We start from the raw sequence: 26,119 nt of genomic DNA on the forward strand, positions 1-26,119 counted from the left end.
AGAGTAAAAAAAAAGGCCAGAGTAAATGCTGTTAGAGCTTCTGAAATATTTCTTACAAGTTTTTGGTCAGAAACTGACTTAGATTTTTATTTAAATAAATAACTTGTAAAAAAAAGGAGGAGGGAATTCAAAGTGGAGTCTATATCTGAAGTGCTGTTGTTATACAAACCCCAAGAACAGAAATAATATGTGACAAAATACTTAGTTTTTAACTCACTTTCTGTCATGTTCGTGGTTTTTGATAAGTTCCTGTTTTAGTTTTAGTTAAAGTTTGACTTCCTGATTGTTTGCACCTGCGTCTCATCAGACCTGTGAGTCCATCCCGTCTTTCCTTTCCCGCCTGCTGGTCCGTACTGTTGGGGCCCCCTGGCAGTGCTTTTTCAGTGGAAGTATTTTGTTTGGTTAAAAGGACTTTTGTTGGCACTACTGCCAACCTCATCTCCTGCATTTGGGTCCTCACTCAAAACCCTGACAGTTGCATTGCTTTTGAGATCATTTGATTGCACAGCTCAAAAAAACAACAACATTTTTTCACGAATCTTAAACCATTTCTCGCTCATGTTTATTGGTAAATCTTCCACAGAAAAAAAGGTGGATGACAAAAGATGGATGATATGTACATGGAATGCATAGTATGACCTTTGTTTGGCATTTCTGGCACACTTTTGAGAACTTGAATAAAAGTGTGGTTACAGGAATAACGCACATATATGCTTTAAAGTGAGCCATGCGACCCTAGCAGATCTTCACTAATGCAAAAATGTTCTTTTATCCACACGACCGACATGAACAACTACTTCATAAGTTATGTTAAGTATGAGAACATGAGGCATTGCTTTTGGGCTATATCCTAGTCAGGTGGCTAGCCATGACTACAGTGGCACAGTAGAGCACATGTGGCTCGATTGGTAGAGCGGTGACAGCCAGAAGCCTGGTGATTCGATTCCCCACACCCCATGCGTGTCCTTGAACAAGCTACCATGGTTCAACTAGGCCCTGACTTCCTTGAAGGGTTTTAAGAGTGCTTATCAATAATTAGAGGTGATGTGATTGGATTAATCAGATACTCATAATTACTTTGTGAAAATGGACAAAAATGAAAAGTGCTACACAGGTATGGACAGTTATTTATTTCGTGAAGTGTACTGGTGTGGAATAGTTGACAGCTTAAAGGCGTCAGGACAAATAACTCTGAGAGGGGAGATGTCTCCACCAATATCTCAAGGAGTCTGCAAATAGTCAGCAAAAATCAGAGGTTCAAAAGTCTGGGAAGATGTGAAAACATTTCATGTAATATCCATGAGACGCCTCCATTTACACTCAAACATTAACAGCCGTCAGGCCGTCATTTCGTGTTGAATCATGTAAAATATAGGAAACAAACGGGGAAAGTTGTTTTGTTTTTTTGTTTTTTTTAATGAATCCCAACATTTGAAAATGAGTCACCGGCTTCTGGGAAACCATGAGAGGATTTTACTAACATTTCTAACTAAGTCCTTTAAATTATTAATCGAATGAACTATAAAAACAGTCGCAGCCATTGCCTGTTCCACTTTGCTGCAACTGTGCTGTTTGGTTTAAACTCAGAAAGTGGCTTTTACTGAGCCACCAAAGGCACAGTTATATAGTAGAAAGAGTATTCTTATTTACAAAGTACGTTTTCTAAGCATCCATGTCCTGTCAACATGTGACCCACCCCCCACGATCGCACAAGAAAAAGAAAGATCTATTTCTGCATTCTCTTGCCTCCCGCAGTGAGAGCCAAAGCCTGATGACAAGATCACCCTTCAGACCCGAGCATGTGTTGTGAGATGTTGGGATCTTGTTCGTCACTGAATGTATAGGCTGGGAGGAGGTGACGGAGAACGCTTGGGATAGATTTAGGTCTTGAGATGCAAGTGGTCTCGCTTGTTACGTAAAGCTCCTCCTTATTCCCCCCGTCACACTCCACTTCTCTCGGATAAGGGAGCACAAGCAGCGTTGTGGCCTAGATTAGCAGACCAGTGACGACTCACAAAGGCTCGTAGAAAATGAAAAACAGAGACTCCGACGCAGAGACGTCTCAAGAATGTGTACAACAGAGGAGGGATATGCGCCGTCCCAGATTTCTATTTTGGTTGCTTGAGTTTTACGCACATATTTAGAATAAATGAATAACAGAACAGTTGAAATAGAAATAAATAAATCTCAGATTTAGTTCATATTCACACTCGTACATCAAAGGATTTTCACGCATCTACAAGCACAGCAGCTCAGGTGAATGCACCCATCTCCCCACTCACATTTTCTCTGACTCAACCGCCAATGTCCACTTCCACCCCAACAAAACAAAACAATAACTGAGGAAACTTACAGGACTGCGCCTGCATGGCATTTTACTATAAGCTTAGCCTTGAGATGCATTTTGTTCTGGAGTAACGATGAGCCTCATTTCCTCTCCCCCGAGAGCGAGGACACTTTACAACGCACTTCACCATGATAAACAAACTGCTGGAGGAATCCACAGTGGCCTTAACGCGGCCATTGTGTGTAATTTGTCTGCTTTTGTGTCGGCGTTGGCTGAAATGAAAAGACTAAGATCCACCATCTCCCAGTTGGCCGCGTGGATCGCTACCACCCACACGAAAGCTGTCTGGGACACCAGGGGAGAAAACACACCAGACACGGCGACAGCAGACAGAGCACAAAATCTCTATCTGGTGAATGTCATCATAAACATGTACTTAAGAAAAACAGGAGAATTTCATCTTAAATATGGTGTTTAGAGGCAGTCCGTCCGTTGATTCATTGATCTTCACTGACATTAAATCAATCGACAATCCTGGCGTGGACACAAGCATTGCACACATCAACTTCTGCTTGGGTTCCTGAAACTGCATTTAAAGGAAGCACAACTGTTGCCAAAGGAAGGGGGCCCAGAGCGTGGCCGGGCAAAAAGGCTAACAGTCGACAAAGCCGTGGCTTTGTTTAGGATTCAGCCTAAAACCTCATAATGTGTTCCCAACCTCGGCCAACCCACCCTCACAAAGCATCCTCTGCCAGGGTCTCTGGTGGGTCAGAAGGCCTTGGACTCTGAGAGGGGTCAGGAGTTGGGAGTAAATGGCACTGAGACAATGGATATGGTCATTAGTGCGAGAAGACACATCAACATGCCCTTTTCTCCCCCTGCCAACTACTGTATATCTAGCCAAAACACTAGCAGAGTCTCCACTTTCACCCTATATGGAGTCCAGATTTCTTCTGATTTGTCTTGGTACGCTTACGTCAAAACTGCACTCTCCAAAGCACGACCTGGGATACTCCAAGTGCTGCAGAAACGGCTGGCCTCCCGTCAGATGTTTAACGACAGATCTATGTGACCTTCGTTCATCCGTCTGGAGCAGGGGTCTGCAACCCAAAAGGTTGAAAGAGCCATATTGGACCAAAAACACAAACAACAAATATGTCTGGAGCCGCAAAAAATGAAGTCTTGTATAAGCCTTAGAATGAAGGCAACACATGCTGCATGTATGTATATTAGTTTTAACTGGGGGAAGATTTTTTTTTCATTATGCACTTCGAGAAAAAATTTGAAATGTCGAGAAAAAAGTAGAAATGTCGAGATTAATGTTGAAGTAAAATCTCGTGAAAAAAGTCGAAATGTCGAGAAAAAAGTCGAAATGTCGAGAAAAAAGTCGAAATGTCGAGATTCAAAAGGAAAGGAAAAAGGAAGAAAAAAAGGAAAAACAAAGAAAAAAAGAACAAAGAAAGAAGAAAAAAAGAAAAAAAGAAAAAAAAAGGTCAAACATTTTTGAAAAAGCTCCAGGAGCCACTAGGGCGGCGCTAAAGAGCCGCATGCGGCTATAGAGCCGCAGGTTGCCGACCCCTGGTCTGGAGCATTCCAGTCCAGTCTGGGGTGGGCCGCCGAAAAGGTCCGTCTGATGAGTTAAAGCGGGTTTAGAAGAGACACTGCCGGATCGTTGGCCTTCCAAGCGTCAGGCGTGACCCTGCACAGTCTCTGTCTGACGCCTCGACAAGTATACACTCGGGGGGAACTATGAAGGACATAAACAAACATCAACACCTCAGGATAACCGACTTTGAAGTTCATATACAGTTAGTGACAGAGATGCACAAGCAAACGTGCCCGCACAAAACTAAACTAAGCTAAATGTGGCACGAGTGTGACGTAAGACCTTAAATGACATCAAACCCTCCAAACAGATACAGGGTCTGAGTTATAAAAGTTGATGGCAGGTAGAGAAAAGTCATATATGATCGCGTGTATTGAGTTTGTATTAATTTTGCTGATAAGCTGCAGTACGGAGGAAGAAATGTTCAGGCAGGAATTTGACTGCATTGAGGGCTGAAATCACTTCTGATGTAGCAGAATAAAACTTTACAGTTCAATCTGATTATTGTTATCAGTTTGCTCTCTGGAGAGGTAGATATCAGGTTTCAGTTTCTGGTGCAACTTTGTTCTGTTCTCATATTCCAAGGTGAAATATTGAGCCTCAATAAGGTATCAATCAGGTATTTTTTTGTTCACATGGATCAGAAATCAGTGAGGAAAGTTGTTCTACTCGAGTTACCTACTTCTAGATTGTGTCACTAGTCAATGTGAGATTATACATTGTTCAAACAATGACATTTGACATTTACCACGTTTTGTTTTCATGTCACATATCGTGTTTAGGACGGTTCCTTGTTTGGCTCGGGTGCCCACATTTTAGTGAATACTGTACATTTCCTGTGGCGTCGATACGGCCCTCTGTTTGTTGTGGCTGAGCTCCGACAAGAGACTTGACAGGTGCGAGAGAAAACCCCTAAGCTCTGTAAACACGAAGTTTACAGAGCTTAAGGAGAGGGCGAGGGGTGAAAAGGGGATGGAGATGGAGGTGGGGGTTCTCTTCCTCTAATTTAGTTAATTCTTTTTTGCGTCTTTTGTTGTGATAAATACATATTTCTGAGTTTTATATTAAATTTCAAGTAATATTCCAAAATAAGTCACTGTTTAGAGGAGATTTTTCTTGTCTGTGTTGTTTTTTGGTGGAAAATTTTGGACAAGAATTCAAATATTAAAAGTTTGTTTCAATTTATTTGAGGGAATATTTGCTTACTTTTGGGAGGCTTTGGCCCAATCTCAATTCTCCCCCTACTTTTCTCCACTCGCCCTTCTTTTCTTCACTCGCCCTTCTTTTCTTCCCTACCCCCTAAAAAAGAAGGGGGAGATTTTAGGGCACTTGAAATCTAGGGCACTTGGCCCAGGTGCCTGTCCCAATTCTCCCCCTACCCCTCGTTTTCATCCCTAACCTGATCAGGAAGCTGAGAGCCAAAAGCTGTTTTAATTTCAGCTGTAGCGCTGTTAATATGGCACTTTATTAAGTTTTTATATTTTTTCAGGCGTAAAAGTAACCGTTAAGATCCGCAACCTGGGCTCACTTTATCCAAATAAAGCCTGTTAAGAAATTTGACCCGAAGATTTCGAGATTTCTGCCTGACTGCCGGCTCCGGAGCTGGTTATGGTTCCGAGTTAAATCGACGCAGAGCCTACGGCGTAGGGTACGGCGTAGGGTACGGCGTAGGGTACGGCGTAGGGTACGGCGTAGGGTACGGCGTAGGGTACGGCGTAGGGTACGGCGTAGGGTACGGCGTAGGGTACGGCGTAGGGTACGGCGTAGGGTACGGCGTAGGGTACGGCGTAGGGTACGGCGTAGGGTACGGCGTAGGGTACGGCGTAGGGTACGGCGTAGGGTACGGCGTAGGTTACGGCGTAGGGTACGGCGTAGGGTACGGCGTACGGCGCGCGTCGCCGCGTAACCTACGCCGTAGGCTCTGCGTCGATTTAACACAGAACCATAAAACAGCTCCGCTATCTTCACTTCAGCTTTATCTGAAAGTGTGTAAATTACCCAGATAACAGCTTTGTGGTTTCTGAAAACTATTATATCAGAAACATCCAAAACAAATCTGACGAGTCACAGGATTATTTCTCTCTATTTCCCACAAAAAAATGCATGCTCCCTTGGTCACAATCTGAGACGAGTCTGCCTGTTTGCCCTCGGTCAGCGAGTCAAATCGACGCAGAGCCTACGGTGTAGGTTACGTAGCCTACGGCGTAACCTAACAGCCTTTACTCCGGCGCGATTTTCGCGAACAACGGACAAAAAAGGGATTATGTACATTCCCTGAGTGAATATTATGAAAGTAAAATATATATTTCTTGCTAGAAATTTAATCAAAATGCATTTTTATGCAGAAACTAACTCAAAATATAGATTTTATTCACTAAAAAATAAAAAAAAATGTCCGCCATGTTTTTTTTTTGGATTCAGTCCGCAAATGACGACGAAAAGCATTCCGGGAAATTTTTATACCCCCTCGCTCGCGAAGTCAGCATGTGAAATCACTCGCTGTGAAGGGGCTATTTTCAGCCCCTCGCCCTCGTTATACCACTCCCCCTAGGTGAAAAGAGGAATTGGGACACCAATACCCTCACGGGAACGCGCAAAATTTAGGGGGAGGGATCAAAACAAGGGCGATGGGGAGTATTGGGACGCACCCTTTGTCTCGCTTCTCTCTTCTCCTGCTTACAGGGAATAAGATAAATAAAATAATCAGCTAAAGTAACTTTGGATTCCTGTCCTGGTTGAGTTCTTGGTTTCCGACACTGAGTCACTCCCTAACAACATACCAGCACACCAAGCTGCAGTGGCATCATGACAGAAGTGGCAAACAGACCCAAGACATGAATTACAAAAGAGAAAATGAAAGCGTGACCAAGCCAGAGACTAAACAACAGTAAATCTAAAAGTGTGCCGTAGAAGTTTCCTAACCTCCACACCTCTAGCGGGGTCCACTGCGTAAACAGCAAACATTTTCCACTAGTTCTCCTATCCAGGACCAGTATTCCATCTTTCTGGACTGATCCTCAAATGCCACATGAATTGTTTTCCTAAGATTGTGTACTGCACCTTTAAATTCCCCTTTAAAACAGAAACAAAACAGAGAAATTACACAAAAAAGCTTGAAATTCATGAAAACGACCAAGTTTCATCTCTTTATTAGCCGCGGCTTGTATTGGCCTGAAAAGGAGAATAAAAAGTAAGTGCTGCATCATTTCAGCTGATACTTCCAACAAATAAAAACTGCAGTCAGAAAACTGTTCTGACAAAGACTTCAAAGGTTTTTGTTAAGATAAAACAGTTTAGGCTCTGATCTGATGAATTCCCATTTAAAAAAGTCATACATATAGATGTTGGGAGTGATAAATACAACTTACCACAGAATCAGAGCCTAAACCGGGGGAGTTGGGGAGGAATTTAAGAGCGCGGGAGAGCTGGACAGGTGAGAGACGTCAGAAGACATGTGAGAAGTGAACACCTCTTGTTTTTAAATATATCTACAGGTGAGAGAAGTAACAGATGAAAGCAAGATCTGTCTGCCTGAACCGGCTCCTTAGAGTCGCCTCATGTTCAGGTTTTTTTGTGTATTTTTGTAATCTTTTCATTTTTGAAGCAAGGATTTTCACCTCGGCTTTCCTTCTCAAAAAAGTAAAAGACCCTTTCAGTGATCCTGAATTAGGTAAACCAAATATATATATAGATAGATAGTGATTACTGTAAACAGAACACTGGACAACGTTACTGTACATCATCTTGGTGGAAAGCGAGATAACATCCTGCTTTGATTTCTAAATGGTTAAGGTGTTCTGTCTCTCTGCCTATTAACACATTCCTTCAGCACCTCCGCACTTTTCCCCTTTACGTAAATACCGCCTCATGAAGTGGAAAAGCCACAATTAATCCACGAGGCCCTCGGAGCTCAGAAACAATTGTAAATCAGCAGAAAAAAAAAAATTGAATCCCAAATGAACTTCCTGCTCCCTCCTCCTCCTCCCCTGCCTTCCAAACACTGACAAAGCCACTTGAATAAGTATTATTGGAGCAAGAGGGCATGAAGGACGGGATAGAGGGAGGTCTAACAGACATCATATCACACAAACAACACACACACACACACACATATCCATCCGCTATCTGAAGACAGCGCAACAGCCTTGAGGTCAGTTCTACCAACCATTACGTTTCCCAGCAGTGATGCCTGACGGGGACATTGTGTGATAGCTTTTAATCCATTATGTGCTGGACTGATCCGTGCACACATGTGCAGGTGCACTCGTATGTCGCTTCAGGTATTGATGGGCTTGATGGGTTTGGAGTGAAAAACACAGGTGAAACTTGCCGCTGAAAGGTACCTGTGTCAGAGTGAACTGTACTCACATCAATAGACAGGAAACACTTCATACACCAAATAACCATTTACACATGTTCAGAGGAGCCACAGATTAAAGGAGTAAAACAATGGAAAGGGTCGTGGAGAATCACAGGCCTGTAGCTCTGGTGGAGTTTCATCTGAGCTTATTTACAGAATTCTTTTAAACATCATCATCAAAAAGGACAAAAGAATATAGATGTTTTATTTTAGGTTTGTGTCATATTGAGTTGGTCATTCAGTTAGCCCCTGTTTTCCCTTTTCATGTATGTCTTTTACAACGTCACGTTTGTCCAAGTGCATCCAGTCAGGCGTTACACTGCACTCTTCTGGCTGCAACAGAATTTGCAGGTCAGGACTTCTCATCTGCTCTGGCTTGTCTCATTTCTTTATATTGCGCTTCATTGTCTATTCTTTTCTCAGACCTACCATCTGTGACCGAGAACTCTTTACATGCATTTGAGGGAGAAAAGAAAAAGGGAAAGGAAGAGGCCTTTAAGAGGAGCTAAAGGTGAGGATGCAAAAGTCTTCGGGAGAATGTTTTTGCATCCTGCATTTACAAAAGGGATGCCATCATGTGGCATTAAGTATATATAGATTATTAAAAGAGATGATGCATGGTTTCAGGACTACATGCCAGATGTAAAATCATTTCTGGTTATTGCATAACCAAAATTACATATGAATTAGTCCCGGAATATTTGGGGATTGATGGAAGCCTGGCAGCAAATATCTCAAGAAAAGCATGTAAACATCTGCCAAAGCAAAACAGCTCTCATGGGTTGGATTTTTAAATTGAATAAAAAAAATAAATAAATAAAATAAACAAAACTAATAATGAAAAATAAATCGTGCAGCCGTCTCATCTTTTCTGTATTCACAGAATATTCGGGGTGTCCCTTTAAAAAAATTAGACAACTATTTGTTACAGTCCAAGACGTTTTTAGCCATATTGATTTTGTGCATGTAGATATTGCAATGCCAATAAATTTGATTCACGACCCAGCCCTCATTATAAATAATCACACTGCATTTGTCACAGTTTGACCTCATTTGAGAAGACACCAGAGTGCATTAGTGAGCTGTGCTTTAAACTTACAGAACCAAGTGTTTCTTCCTCACATTCCTCTGCAGGTTGGAAGGAGTGAGACATAAGAGGAAGATAGATACTGAAATTTTAATCTGTTTAAAAAAAGATGTAAATGGGAAAATAGTTCTGGAGGAACACACTCGGGTGCAGCACTGGTCGTTGCTGTTTAGTTTGAGTCTTTGCAGCACTCATCTCGCTAAAATGAATTAAACGCTGTGCAACTCAAAGAGCTCTTCAAGTGGGTTTATCTTTATCGACACAAAACATGCACCCACGTACACATGTGGGACGTGACCTCCGGAGCAATCAGGTGAGATTGTCCAGTTTAGTAGTGAAGTCGATTTGTGGAGAGGTACTAGTAAGTGTAGTTTTCAAAAATAGTCATTAGTTTATTAAATGTAAATATCCACTACAATTAGAAACATTGTTCCACAGATACTAGTGAGGCTGATACTGGTATAAATGTACCGATTAATATATCAGCAAAGTCCTTTATTTGGCAAGCTGGGACGATCAAATAGCTTTATCGCTTTAGAAAAACACTCTGAAGAAAATTATTAAGTTATTATTGGCGTTTTGTGTTTTAATCTTTGTATAAAAATGTCTATTTAAATCAATAGCTGACAGCCCTTTAGCTTTTAGGACATAAAGTCAGTTTGTGAGAAAATGTGTAATTATCTTAGACCCCTAGTCAGGAAATTTTAATCAGAAAAACCAGAGTTTGAGACCAAAACTGACGTGTAATAAAAGGCCCAAGTGTCAAACTTTCCCGACACCAGCAGAGACGGTCTACAATAACATGTAAACTGTCAATGAAATCATCAAAAAAAAAAAAGACTTCAATGTGGCCAAGATTATCATAAATTAATTTGTCGAAACTAAATATTCTTAGCTCACAGCTGAATTTAAGGAGTGCAACACATTCTCAGTGGCTTGTAAGATGGATAAAAAAGTGCAAAAGCTTGCTATACATCAGCACCATAATACCACATTCCACATGATCCAGTTTGGTTTTTCTACTCACCATTCTGGATCCACAGGTGTGATATCTATCCTGGGCGGGGCTCCAAATGGCAGGGATGTCGGCCTCGCCATGATCTCCTCGTCAGGCGTCCGTGACCTCTCGCCTTGACGCCATGACAGCGGGGGTAGCTGCAGGTTTCCGGAGAGACGCCGTCGGCCTCGCCGCAGGTCGACACCCAAAAAGCACGAAGGAGAAGTGAAGGATTCGCTGTGGCAGCAGTCGGGAGGCTCTTTGCTGTCCTGAGAAAGGAAACAAGAGACAAGGATGAAGAGATGTACGTATGTGAAATCAAACATTGAAGTTAATAAAACATTTTTTATATAAATATAAGCAAATGCTTTATGGTTTGCTATTATTAAAAATAAAATGTGCTGTTTTCCCGGAACTATCATGTTTGTCCACCAGGTGGCGCCAGATTATCGTTCCTGACTAAAAGGAGTTGCACAAAGTCTCTTTTACATGAATATAGATGCTATTTATTCCAAATGTCATTTGTCACCTGGCAGGTAGCCATAAAGTAAGAAAAATCACTTATTTACCCTTTATTGTGCTAAAAATAACTATAGACAATAGAACCACACTATGCCCACCTTTTTGTCTCAAATTATGTTGTAATCCTTTGAAATACACAAGGAAAGAAAAGGCTGTCGAGAACAATTGAATTTTGAATTCAGAATATGTTAAACAAAGTATTTCAAAGCTAGATCCACTGTAGTTCACGGTATTTCGGCAGAATTCATCTTTGATCTTAAGCTTCGGTTCTTCTGTTTTGAATATCTGAATTTGCCTTGTCAGCATATACTGTCTGTTGCAAATTGACTGCAGACTATAAATAACCATGTTTGGCCATATTTCGGCACAGCCTAAATGACACTTTGAAGAGGATGTTCGACAAGTGAAAATGAGCAAGAGATAGAAGGATAAAATAAAAACCGAGCACAATGAAAACTACAACTGACCACATTTAAAAGAGGTCACGAAAACATCCCGGCTCCAACAAGACATGGTCTTGTTCTGAAGTCATGCACCGTATTTCTCTAACATCCACAACAAATGCAAAGTTTATGCTCTCTGTTCAGTAAGAACTGAAAATTCCTGAATATAAGAAACAAGGTGCACAGCTTTCTGGCTTTAGTTTTCATTTGCAAATGCTTCTGTTCACTGCATCAGAACGACAGAACCGGGTACACTCTCTCTTTTCAATGCCAGCTGCTTTGTTATTCACCATGATGTGGCTCGGGTTTGATGCACGGGGAGTTCGAAGCTAAAATAGCTGCAAATAAAAAGCCAGCAGGGAGCAGGGCAGCGTGTGCTCGGCAGCAGAGGTGCTGAAGCTGGCGGTGAGCACAGCACACTCCATTGTCCTCGGTTACATTCCTGAGGAAAATGACACTCGAGCATGGTAAATGATTTGTGCTTTTAAAATTCATGCTAAAGTATGAAGGAAAAATAAATAAATAAATGCAGAAATTAAACCGCAGAATGTCATGAGCGCTGCTTTGAAGCCAGTGAGGTCAGAGTGCAAAATAAAGTCTTTTATGAACACAACGTTCTGCACACAGCAGGATATATCCAAATAATAATAATAAAAACTGAGGTGGGCAAGGCTTTCTGATGTCCCAATGTGCTGAGAAATACAGAATTAAAATGTCTTTTTTTCTTAAATAAAATCTTACAATTCAAATATGAAATAGTACAAATTATCAATATACGTTCTCTGGAAATGAAAGAAATAAAAGGCACCCTGTGGAAAAATTGAGGTTTCAAGCTGAATTTCCATATTATCTTTTGCCATCCTGAGACCTTACACTCGATCAAGCAGATACAGAAAATGGACATGTGGATCTTTTGAGTAAATTGAACAAACAGAGGCAAATAATTGACATAGAAGCCGGTATAAACACAGCTAACGAACTAGTCTCTGTTACACTAATGTCTCTGTTGGAGGTCAGACAAAATGAGACGATAAAGATGTCAGCTGGTGCTTTAGGAACTTGCCGTCTCGCCGTTATCGTATATCCTGTGGTCAAACAAATTGTTTTTTAAATAATCTCCAGATGTAATGCAGTCGTAGCTCTGCAGTAATGTCATTTCCTATCAATAAACTTTTACTTGAGCGATAGAAACATATAACCACCATTTGATACATGAAGACCAAATTATTTAAATAAACCAGGTCCTCTCTAAGAAATCTCTTTCTTTACTTGATCATTGTTTCTCAATATTAGAAAAAGGAGCCTGATCTCTATCTGGCTATTGTGAAATCAAATATTAAAACTTCATTTAATGTGCAACCTTTACTTTCAGATGTCTTCTTTTAGTTTTCTTGAAACTTGGAAGAACTCTAAATATTCAGATTTTTCAATGAATGCAAGTATCAAACAAATACACTGAAAACTCTTCCATTTGCATCTCTGAAGTACCAAAACAGCAAGTTCCCATCACACCTTGACCCCAGCAAGACTAGCCTGCCGTTTGTGCGTCGGCTAATGGGGATCCTTAATAAACATAAACATAAACCTTGTGTCTTGTGATTCAGCTTTCTAATTTACTGTACATGAAAGACTTTATTAATAAACGTCAAACTATATATACGTTGATATACGGTGATCTTAATCTTTGTAAATGCAGCTCATATCAGTCGAATCTCGCAGTGATTGTTCATGTTATAACTTCCTCGTGCCCTTCCACTGGTGTAGACTCACCCAGGTCACATGAAACCTGAAAAGGCTGAAATCAAAGTTACTAGACTTGGTGTTCTCGGCTCCTGGGTAGAAGTTTCAAAGGGGAATCGTACGTGCTGGAAACCTGTTTGATGTTGTTTTTCCTCATCTGATGTGCATGCTCTCCTGTGCTCTGCGGGGGGAGGTGGAGAAGTCTGAACAGGTGTACCAGGAACCTGCACACACAAACCCATATCTGCTGTCTGATTCCCACTACTCCCAGTAACAGGAAAACAAAACCCCCCAATGGAAGACTAAAGTAGCACAAGCCTGTTAACCCTTGTGCTGTCTTTGGGTCAAGGGAGGGGGAAGGGAGAAAAGAAGGAATGAAGGAAGGGAGAAAAGATGGAAAGAAGTAGGAAAGGGAGTAAGGAAGGGAGGAAAGATGGAAGGAAGGGAGAAAGGAGAAAAGAGGGAAAGAAGGAAGGAAGTAGGAAAGGAAGTAGGAAAGGGAGTAAGGAAGGGAGAAAAGATGGAAGGAAGGAAGTAGGAAAGGGAGTAAGGAAGGGAGGAAAGATGGAAGGGAGGAAAGAAGGGAGAAAAGATGGAAGGAAGGGAGAAAGGAGAAAAGAGGGAAAGAAGGAAGGAAGTAGGAAAGGGAGTAAGGAAGGGAGAATAGATGGAAGGGAGGAAAGAAGGAAGTAAGGAAGAAAGGAGAAAAGAAGGAAAGAAGGAAGGAAGTAGGAAAGGGAGTAAGGGAGGGAGAAAAGATGGAATGAAGGGAGAAAGGAAGGAAATAAAGAATGGAGAAAAGGAAAGAAAGAAGGGAGGCAAGAAGGAAGGAATGGAGAAAATAAGGAAAGAAGGAAGGAAAAGCAAATAAGGTAATAAAGGAACGAATGACAAAAGGGAGGTAGGAAGAAAAAGGAGTAAAGGAGGAAAAGTGGAAAAGAAGAAGGAAGGAGAGAGCATGGCAGGAGGAAAGAAGGATAGAAGAATTGGGTAATTTTGACCCAAAGACAGCACAAGGGTTAAGACGCCACTTCAAGCATGCAAATATCTAAACGGGCCCTTTGTCAAGTCAGACAAGAAATCTGGAAAATGTAGAACTAAAAAGAATAAAAATTGGTTCGGTCCTTGACCGAGTGAAAAGCATGAAAAAGCTCTGCAGGAAGATACACACACACACACACACACACACACACACACACACACACACACACACACACACACACACACACACACACACACACACACACACACACACACACACACACACACACACACACACACACACACAGCAGGAATCTTGTTTATCTAGTGAGTTTACAGTGATTACATACGTAAGACCACATCATCCTCCTCCACCCGGGGACGGTCCCTGAAGTCTGCTTACAATCTTGGTGGTTGAGATATCGAATCAGCTCAGTAATAAAAAGTTGTAAACAAAGTTTATACAATGTTCTGATGAGGGTAAAAGTCACGTTGTGTGTAAGTGTGTGAGAGATGAGGATGTGTGTGTTGGGTTTCTTTTTGATCATGTTTTATTTTGAAGGCCTGTATCCCCGTGTTTAGTTCTGTTTTGACTTCACCAAGTGTCTGTCTCTTCAACCTCTTGTGTATATATTGTTTCATCCCTGCTGGCCTGTACCGTTTTGTTCCTGATGTTCAGTTTCTACAGGGTCCTCGTTTGGTTTGTATGTAGGTTTCTGGGTTTTTCCAAAGTTTCAGTTCTCAGTGTCGTTTCATTTTTTTTTTTGGTATCCCTCCACTACAGCGCTTCTGTATAAATAAATGTGTTTTTTTAACTGCACCCGACGCCTCCTGTCCTACGTTTGGGTCCAGCTCCAATCCCTGATACATGACACACATATTGTGACAGACCAGCCACCACCATGAACCACATAGCAGAGTTCATGGTGCTTTCAGAAATAAGAGAAGATTACTAAGGACTGACCGGAGGAGGAATCACCCTTCTGGGGAACCGCTCTGGCGTTGGTAGGTCCTCAGAGAATTCAGGCTCAGTACAGACGCCAATGGAGACATCGTCTGAGCCGACAACCCCCTGCCGTCTCAGTTCCCGAGTTGGTCCTGGTCGTATCTCCTCCTGTTTCTGATCCCAAGGTGGTACCGGACTCACCCCAGCCTGTGTCTGTTCCCCTGCATCCTGCTCCGGCCCCCAGGACTCTAGTTCCTGCTCCTGACCCGGCACCTGACTCTGCTCCTGATCCTGTTCCTGAGACTCCTAGACTGCCTGAGCCCGGCGCCAGGGCTGGCCTCCTGATCTGCATATCAGCTAGATCAGGGGTCGGCAACCCAAAATGTTTTAGAGCCATATTGGACCAAAAACACAAAAACCAAATATGTCTGGAGCCGCAAAAAATGAAAAGTCTATAAGCCTTAGAATGAAGGCAACACATGCTGCATTTATCTATATTACCGTAGTTATAACTGGGGGAAGTTTTTTTTTTCATTATGCACTTCGAGAAATGTCGAGAAAAAAGTCAAGATGTCGAGAAAAAAGTTGAAATGTTGAGAAAAAAGTCGAAATGTCGAGAAGAAAGTTGAAATGTCGAGAAAAAAGTCGAAATGTCGAGAAGAAAGTCAAAATTTCAAGAAAAAAGTCGAAATGTCAAGATTAAAAAGGAAAGGAAAAAGGAAGAAAAAAAGAGAAAAAAAAGGAGAAAAAGAAGAAAATGGAAAAAAAGGGAAAAAAATAAGAAAAAAGGAAGAAAAGAAAAAGAAAATCAGAAAAAAAGAAGAAAAAAGGTCAAACATTTTTGAAAAAGCTCCAGGAGCCACTAGGGCGGCGCTAAAGAGCCGCATGCGGCTCTTGCCGACCCCTGAGCTAGATGGATCTTCTCCAAACGCAACATCCTGATCCACTTCAAACCCAACATTCACATAAGAACTCAGCAGTGTTGCATCTACAGTTGAGTGAAGTGAGCAGTGCACAGACTTTCAAGATGGAGAAACTAAACAACTCCGCACACACACGGTGCAACACAGAGCAGCAGGCTCATCTGGTTCAGGTCCACCTTTTAAAGACAGATAGAAGAAGACAGCTACCTCACATGGTAAAAATCAACATGAAACAGAGAAGGAGGCTTTAAACGACCCACAGGAGTGACAGGTGGATGAGTGATCTGTACACGACTTCAACAGCTTAAAAACTCCCCACCAGTTATTCTGAACTGAAGAAACTCTCTGGATGGGACGTGAAACATCTTCAAGCACCAAGAATTGAGTCCTGTTGATTAAAGCCTTAACGGATACTCGTAATAAAGTTAATCAGGCATCATGTGCTGCGATTTCTTCTTCTGTAACACTTGAATTAGGCGCCTGCATTGGGAGGTCTCTGTTTATGGCTAGAGATGCACCGATCGATCGGCCCCCGATCGGGATCGGGCCGATAATGGCCCTATCAGCTTTGATCGGAGATCGGAAAATAATAGTTCAGAGCGGCCGATCTGATGACGTTTACAACAACAAACCCCCGCCCGCACGGGCGTTCCCGCATCTCAGACCGAGCAGCCCTGAGGAGGCGTCGGCCTCGCCGGTGCGGGACTTTTACAACGTCTGAAAAGGACAACAAATTTGCAGTTTGCAAAGTGTGTCCAAAGGAGATACCATGAGGAGGAATGTTACAAAAGAATTTCAACACAACGAAGCTGATAAGACTTTTGAAAATTCTTCACACGGAGTATATTGAGTTTTCAAAGTTGGCTGCAGCAGAAAAAAGGGAGAGAAAAAAAAGGAGCACGCAATAACGCGCTCAGCTACAACACCTGTAACATAGACTTATAAACGACAGGAAGAAAAATAAAGAACTACATCGTAAGGTAATGAATTCATATGCTTTGCTCATCAACCGCTTTCAGTTGTAGAAGATATCGGGTTTAAACACTTTAGGATGTTTATGATTAAACACGTTTGCAGCTTGGATCCGCACTGCCGCGGTGCGCGCTGCCGCATCGTAAATATTTCACTGATGAAATCCCCTCGGAGTTTTGCAAGAATATATACAGTCCAAAGCCTCACGCAGGACGACAGTCGTGTCGGTCGCTTCACGAGTGACATGTGGAGCTCTAGTGTGAAGAGTTTTGCTTCACTCACAAGAGTTTCCTCACACGCGGCGGATGCTACCGCTAAAGCTTTCACAAAGCTTAATAATTCATAATTCATTTTTATTTTAAGATTTAATTCCTCTTTCCACAGGAAAACTAAGGTTTATAGTTTACAACTTGTGTCAACTTTTAGAGAGTGACATGTCTGCTGTTGTCTGTGTTGGTCACATGTACATAATTATTACCACAGGAAAGCTGAAGCCACTAAACTACACTTACTCTTTGTAAGCCGAGTTTACACATAATTTCCTAATTTTTATTCCTAATAATACAATGTCAGTTTCGTGTATATGAGACAACAATATTGCCGAATTTATGGATTTCACGCTGTGATCGGTGATCGGCAAAATCGGGATCGGCCGATACTGGTTTTCGAGATCGTTGATCGGCCCTCAAAATCCTGATCGGTGCATCTCTATTTATGGCCATGTCTTATTTGTACCCACGCTGCAAACCAGTGGCTCCTGTTGCTCCCCGGCCTCCAGTCTTGACGTCAAAGCTACGTGCGGATTCACAATAACTCAGTAATAACCTCAATTTATGTCCCCTCTCATAACACATCATGAGACACAGAGCGTATTCTTCATCCAACAGAATAATAACATTATCCTAATAAGGAAAATACCAGTAAAAGCTTTATAACATGCTCTGAATTAAAGTACCAACATGTCCTGCCCTCTAGTCCTTACCAGCTTTGACAAAATGTAATTAAAGACAGGACTCCTTCTACCCCAAGACTTGGATTGGATTTCTGATGATTTATGTGACATTAAATATGGTTGTTTTGGTGGTTTAAAAAAAAAAAAAAAGGCGTTAAAATTTCAGTCCTGTAATGAAATAATTGAAAACAATGAATCATTCCAACTTCTTCCCTTGAAGGCAAAAGCAGCTGCGAGACGGCATGGAAACAGCTCTTTAGAAATACATGGCAACCATCAGGAGGTGGACACTTTATGTAATGAGATTCAAAGAAGTAAAAAACAGGCTTGTGATGCTGAAACGGGTTCGACTGCAGCGCCGTCTTTATGTATGAATGAAAACCCAGATATGAGTACAGTCCATGGCGAAGTGCTTGCCTTTTGTTGTTGAGATTTTTTGCCGGCAGAGCTGAAGAGTAAAGAGGAGACGACAACGATGCTTTTTGATGACAGCTGGGGAAAGAGCCTGCTCAGAGCCCGAGCGAGGAAAGACAAAGGCAAAGTGGGATATGGTGGAGATAAGAGCAGTACAAAGAGAAAGACGGATCACATGTAACCCACAGGAGAAGAGTTAAGCACATATAAAAGAAAGAAAGGCTGAGCACAACAGGAGGTGGGATTTCAGGCCAGATACTGCACTTTTAACAACAAGCAAAAATATTGATGAGCAACGGCGCTGAGTTGGCTCCTTGCCAAGACTCAAATCCCTTTTTTTAAACCCTTAAAAATAACATGTTCCCATGCTTTTCAGTCCTTATGATTCTACACTCACTGGCCACTTTATTAGGTACACCTTGCTCATACCGGGTTGGACCCCCTTTTGCTTTCAGAACTGCCTTAATCCTTCGTGGCAAAGATTCAAGGTACTGGAAACATTCCTCAGAGAGTTCGGTCCATGTTGACATTAAAGCATCACACAGTTGCTGCAGATTTGTCGGCTGCACATCCATGATGCAAATCTCCCGTTCCACCACATTCCAAATAGGCCTGTGTTGAAAAAAATCGATTTCCCAATTCTAAATCGATTCTCATGTTAATTCCTAAAAATCGATTCATATGTCTAAAGATCGATTTTTTTTATTTTTGGGGGGGGGGGTTTATTTCTCTTTTATTTATGTTTTTGTTTTTTTTCATCATTACATTACAAATTTTGGTTATTTTTTTGTTCATCCCCAAAAAAGGAATGTTTTGTTGGACACGAGAATAACTGGTGCCATGTTATTGCCTTTAAACATGTTTAAAGGTATGAAAACATGAAGGTTTTCAGTTATAATTGCATAAATTGTCTATATTTCATTACTTTATATACTGTCTTGGGGTTACATTTGCAAAAAATGCTAAAAACCAAATGCTCAAAAATTAAAAACCAAAATAGACCGAAAATGGAACAAATAAAAACGGAATGTGGGAAAAAATAAAACCGATTTCATACGACACACGATGTTTCTGAAAGCAGTTCTATCAGCATTCTGGGAGCTGATTGGTCCTTACAGCATCATTAGCTGCCAATACTTGCTGTTTAATCACAATATAATACTTGTAGTAATATTTTGCATAACTACAGTCATATAATTCATGCAACAGCTCAAAAAACAGTTTTAATAACTCTAACCCAAATAAATATCGGAATCGAATCGAATCGAATCGAATCGAATCAAATCTTGATAATCGATACTGAATCTTAAGAATCGGAATCGAATCGATTCTTGACATTTGAATCGATCCCCAGCCCTAATCCCAAATGCTCCATTGGACTGAGATTAGTTGACTGTGGAGGTCGTTTGAGGACAGTAAACTCATCGTCATGTTCAAGAAACCAGTCTGAGGTGATTTGCGCTTTATGACATGGCGCGCTTTCCTGCTGGAAGTATCCATCAGAAGATGGTCCACTGTGGTCATAAAGGGATGGACATGGTCAGCAGCAATACTCATGTTGGCTGTGGCCTTGACATGATGCTCAGTTGGTACTAATTAGGGGTGTAACGATACACTAATCTCACAATACAGTACGATACACGATATTGAGGTCACGATAACGATACGATACGATATTATAGCAGTATTTTTTTAACAACCTTGAATGAGGAACATATGACTAGAAAAAATGGTCTTTTATTAGAAAGACACAAAATACAAAACAATGCTGTGTGTTTGCCCTATTGTTACAGTTTGTAATGCTTTATAACTGTTTAAGTTATAAAGAGAAAGCCAGGCCAACCATTTTCCACAAACTGAACTAAAAGTAAATGTCAGGTTTGCATAATGCATCTTCAGTTTCATACAAGTCAAAATATTTTGCCACAAACTGAATAGTTTCTCTCATGTATGACTTGACTTTTTTCTTTTCCAGAAATTGAATAACTAAAATTAAATAAATAAATAAAAGTAAATAAATACATACAATTTTACATCATAAAAAAGATTGATTCCTGCTCACCTTATAAGTGTAAGAGGAGATTTATTTTTGTTAAGAAGGTTATTTTGGTAATTCAGAGTTCATCATTTTATAAATATATTCTTTATATTCTGATGTAAATCAGGGACTATAATTACACTAGTCAGTTTATCTGTAGTTAGTATGTTTTAGATTGGGCGGAGTGATACGCCACAGTACGGCACTAGGTGATGTGTTGATGTTCTAAAATCCTACGCTGTTGAGCGGACATTAAAGTACACTCGAACTCAGAAGAAGTTGTGCCCGTGTTTATCCTACTCACGACCCGAAAAAGGTTTAATTTAATAAGGTAAGGCTTAACTCTACACCAGACTTAAAAGTTCAGAGCTCAAAACCCCCCAAGAGTCCCGTGATCGGGACCGCAAAATGGTACTAGTTTCTTCTGAGCGGAGGAAGATTTTGGTCCGCGGGTCGAGGCGCGGTCAGATGCACGTTACTAGTCAACACAATAGATTAATATTAATAACCCAATATCGCGATACACTTTGTCACCTCCACGACACGTATTGTGACGTTTTTGTATCGCGAAATTTCATGGCACGATATATTGTTACACCCCTAGTACTAATGGTTCCAAAGTGTGCCAGGAAAATATCCCCCACACCACGACACCACCACCACCAGCCTGAAACGTTGATACAAGGCAGGATGGATCCATGCTTTCTTGTTGTTGATGCCAAATTCTGACCCGACCATCCGAATGCCGCAGCAGAAATCGACACTCATCAGACCAGCCAACGTTTTTCCTTCTTCTATTGTCCAATTTTGGTGAGTGTGAATTGTGGCCTCGGTTTCCTGTTCATAGCTGACAGGAGTGTATGGTCTTCTCCTGCTGTAGCTAATCCTCCTCATCAGCTCCATCCAGCCTGACCCCTGACCTCTGGCATCAACAAGGCATTTGCGCTCATAGAGCTGCCTCTCACTGGATACTTTCTCTTTTTCGGGCCGTTCTCTGTAAACCCTAGAGATGGTCCTCATCATAGGCCCAGACTCATCTCAAAATCATATTTCTTCCCATCTTGGTCCCCTCTCATCCAACATCACCACTTCTTGTAGAAACCTCGGTATTATTTTTGACAAACACCTCAATTTCGACCAGCATATAAATTCCGTTGTCCAATCATGCTTCTTCCAACTTGGAAAAATATCAAAAATCAGGTCATTTCTTTCATCTAAAAACCTAGAGACAGTTATACATGCATTTATTTCATCCCGGTTAGATTACTGCAATTCACTTTTTTCATGCCTCTTTCAGCAAAATCTAAATAAACTACAGTTAATTCAAAATGCAGCAGCCAGACTCATTACCCGGTCCAACAGGAGAGAACATATCACACCAATTTTAAAGTCCCTTCACTGGCTCCCAGTCCGTTTTAGAGTGGATTTTTAAATTTTAATTATTACTTTTAAGGCTCGTATTGGGCTAGCTCCTGACTACATAGCTGACCTCCTGACCTCATACGAGCCTGAACGCACCCTGAGATCCTCTGGTGGGTCATTCCTGGCCATTCCTTGGTCTAACTTAAAGACCGAGGGTGACCGGGCCTTTTCTGTTTTAGCCCCTCGCTTATGGAATGACCTGCCAGAGGAGATCAGGGTAGCTAACACATTGTCTTCTTTTAAGTCACTTTTTAGAAACTCACTATTTTAGACTTGCGTTTAACTGACTGTATTATTTGTCTGTTTTTATTATCTCTCAATTGTGTCTGATCTTAATATTGTACTAATTGTTTGTTTCCTGTTTTTAATTGCATGTAAAGCACTTTGTGACATGTTTTTGAAAAGCGCTTTATAAATAAAGGTATTATTATTATTATTATTATTATTATTATGGTTGTGGGTGAAAATCCCCGTAGATCAGACCAGCCCATCTGGCACCAACAACCATGCCACGTTCAAAGTCACTTAAAATCACCTTTCTTCTCCATTCTGATGCTGGTTTGAACTGCAGCAGATCATCTTGACCATGTCTACATGCCTAAGGGCCTGATTTATTAAGATCGTAAATAAAGAGTACTAAATTGCGTGTGCACTGAAAAAGTTTGCACTAGGGATGTTAATAATTAATCGATTTTCGATTAATTGCCGTTATGAAATTACCCGATTAAAATTAACGATTACAATTAATCTTTTTTTTTTTTTTTTTTTTTAATTTTTTTTTTTTTTTTTTTTTTTTTTTTAATCCCGGTTTTGTCCCCATTTTATCACCCAGTGCTCCTACCTAACAGTCCTGTGCATTGCCATCCTCTACCAACCCTGGGAGGGCCCTGCACTGAGCTCAGGTCTCCTCCTTAACCTGAGGAGTGAGCAGGCCGCATCTTTTCACCAGACAGGGTGGGGTTTCTCCGGCCGGACGTAGCACGTGGAAGGATCACGTTATTCCGGCCGGATCCTCCCCACCCCATCTGGCACCCCGGTTGGCCAGAGGGGGCATGTATAGCCCAGGACTGTGTGCATGTTTTTGTGAGGGTAGCTCCCATTAGCTACCCAGGGGAACACGGGGAGAACATGCAAACTCCACACAGAAAGATCCTTTCTCCAACCCCACCCAGGGTGTGGAGCTGAAGTCATGGGGGAACTAACACGCACTTCAGCACCCACAGCGTCCCCGGCGGGAATCGAACCCAGGACCTTCTTGTCTCTGCGTTGTTGTAACGCGGAACCATAAATCAGCCTTCACCCGGTACATACATAGGTTTCTCTAAACATCTGTCCCCGCTACAGTTTTAACTAAAAGAAAATGTGCTCCAATACAGCAGGTCTCATCATTTTATTTTGAACACTGCCAAAACTCTAACTTAAAACGTAACTAGAACTTAAAATTTGCTTGACACAAATGACACTATTATGGCTGCTGCTACTACTAATAGCCTTGAAGTGCACTTTATATTATATTCCTTGTGGTACAAAAATGTCTTTTTGTTACTTTTGTATCAAATAAATATTTGATTAAGGAATACATTAAAATGTCCTTTGTATTTTATATAAGCAAAAAAAATTAGGTTTGTATCTCAGATGGGGGAAAAACGCCGCTTATCAACTAATCGATGATCGATCGATAAGGTTATCAACTATCAATTAATGAAATAATCGATAATTTGCATCCCTAGTTTGCACGTGCTGTTGTTGTGTGTTTTGCGGGTGATCAACTAAGAATGCTTGCGCAATTGATAACAGGTGCAAACCGCAGTATTTAAATGAGGTGTTGCGTGTCTTACGGTTTGCGCCATGGAGAGTCTGGATGGAAAGCAGGATAGTCGCAAGCGCAAAATGAAATTTGACGAGTTGGAGTTAAAGATATTAGTGGAAGAGGCAAATAAACACATTCATGAACTACAGCAAAGAAATTTAGACATTACCAAAAGAAACGCAATATGGGAGAAAATCTGCGATAGAATAAATGCAGTTGGTAAGACAAAAAGAACGGCAGATGAGGTTAAAAGAAGGTGGCAAGATATAAGGCGAAGATCTAAAGAAAAAGTGGCCTTTAATAAAACTTGTGCAACCATTTTTAAGAATAGCATGCAGCAGAAAAAAGACTCTCTCTCTGCGTATTCATTTGATTTTGGCGATGTCGCCTCCTTGCCACAATAACAGCAGCCATTGGTGCGTAATTCTGGGCAGATTAGCACCTTCCTTTCAAACGTATTAAATACAGACGCAATCACAATCCCCGCAATAACTTTCAGGCTTGGTAAATCTCATTGCGCGTGGTAAATGGACCAATTTGCATTTTCCCCTCCCAGTATTTAGCGCTTTCTGGCGGGTACGCCCCATATTGATTATTCATCAGGGCAAAAGTACTAAATGAACAGCGTGTGCTATTTTGCTCATTTGAGAGGCGCAGTCCTCTTTGCACGCTATTAGTAGATCAGCTTGCATATTGGTTTGCGGGTGATGTCAAGTTTGCACACGTTTTTACGCACGCAAACCTTTAGTAAATCAGGCCCTAAGTGTATTGAGTTGCTGCCATGTGATTGGCTGATTGGAATTGTGCGTTAACGATGCAGTTGGTTCATTAGGTGTATTTAATAAAGTGGCCCGTGAGTGTATGTGTCGATAAATGACCTGACTTTGTGAAAAACTCACAGCACAAACCGATTCACCTCGTTTCTCTGGTCATTGTAGAAATCACACCATCACAAGGACAAAGAGTTAACCTGCAGAAGAATGACGGCAGAAAAATTAGTCATTTCCTCTTCTCTTTGTATAAAGTAGCATTTCTCCCTCCTCTTTTTAACACTATTGTGAGGTAGAAGGTAATTTCATCATGTGGGGAATGAATGAAACTAAATCATGCACAAAGTCTGAAGAATCAAAGTCGACTAACTGGAGTCACACACTTGATTAAAAATCTTTTTAGTGTAATTTCCTTTTTTTTCCTTCTGTGAGCTGTGTTAAACAAGTCCTTTGTAAATGTAATAACTATTAAATGAAAAGGTACGTCTTAAACTGACCTGGTTGTCTAAACACAATTTTAGATCCATTGAATAAACACTATTAGAGAAACTGCTTTTCAGTGTTGCCCTTTGTGGCAGGGTGGAGGAGCTGCAGCCACTCAGGCTGACGGGACACAGGTGTGTCCCATTAGCCTCTCCACCCTGCCAGCCTTGATAAGGAGGACTGGGAGACTGAAGCGGGGTCAGACTGAAGCTGGAGCTGTGCTTGTGCACGTGTGTCCTGGGTGTTTGGCAATAAAGGGTTCTGCACAAAACTCCGTGTCCTCTATCCTGTCGGTCGGGCCCCCGTAGCACTAGCCTTGCTACACCCTTTTTTCAGAGACTTCATTTAAAACTGCATTGATTATTTCATTCCTAAGAAACTTTTAACAACAAAACCTCTGACACTTGCATTCATATGATGCACCTTTAATAAATACTACCCACCTATGCAGTGTTGCAGAAGAATACTTCTGCCATATTTGTATATTTTGCATGCATCGTCAGTAAATAAGGCAAAAAAAAGAGTTGCAACATTTGGTAGATTTGAAGATCCAGTTATATTCAGGTAGTCACATTGTTTTTGTATTTAACCAGGAATAATCCCATTGAGATTCAAAATCTCTAGCAAAAGAAATTCAGAATCAAGAGGGCAGCACATTAGGTCCACGTAAAATACACTTGAACAACAAAACAAAGATAAAAACAGCTAAAACTGTTTGACAAACCACATCATTACAGTATAATTACCAGCTGCGTTCAGTGAGAGAACATGTGCATGCAGTAGTCAAATAGTCCTTGATCCTAGCTTTAAAATCGTCAATTGTTGGGAGATAATCCAATATAAGATGACTGCAGTTTATACGAGGACGATGGTGCGAATGCTTAGAAGGCACGTTCCCCAAAGACAGTTCGGGTACGAGGAATAGTGTACATTATCAATCTTTCCTGCCTGAGAGACTACAGCTTCTGGTGTTGACTTTAGAAACCAAGAGAACACAAATAAGGGGGCGAGTCACACAGGATGGCCTTATAAAGAAAACAATAGCAGTGTTCTCATCTACGACTGTACAATGAAGGCCAGCCAACAGTCTCATAAAGACTATACAGTGATGAGCACAAAAACCTAATTCTGCTATAAACCTTCATGCTGCATGATACACTGAATCCAGCATTTTCAGAGGAAAGATTTGCATTCACGTATAAGATCTCACCTTAATCAAGTATTGATACAAAAGTTGCCTGAAGCAATCTTTTTCTTGCATTAAAGGAGAAACAACTTTTGTTTCTATAATAGAAACCTCGTTTAACCCTGAGTTTCTTTCCAATCAGAGTCCCTTGGGCACAAATGCACAACGTTAAGCATGAAA

General features: G+C 41.2%; 1 protein-coding gene across 2 annotated transcripts in view; it reads right to left on the bottom strand.

Moving 5' to 3' along the window:
* Window positions 1-26,119, bottom strand: part of pde4ba (phosphodiesterase 4B, cAMP-specific a) — a 234,395-nt gene that overhangs the window by 162,737 nt on the left and 45,539 nt on the right. For both annotated transcript variants that reach the window (XM_061738743.1, XM_061738744.1), the window contains one exon: window positions 10,368-10,606. In XM_061738743.1, coding sequence (XP_061594727.1) covers window positions 10,368-10,606 — 239 coding nt within the window. The remainder of the gene's footprint in view (window positions 1-10,367; window positions 10,607-26,119) is intronic.

This window comes from Cololabis saira, chromosome 13, assembly GCF_033807715.1.
Source record: "Cololabis saira isolate AMF1-May2022 chromosome 13, fColSai1.1, whole genome shotgun sequence".
Taxonomy (NCBI): Eukaryota; Metazoa; Chordata; class Actinopteri; order Beloniformes; family Belonidae; genus Cololabis; species Cololabis saira.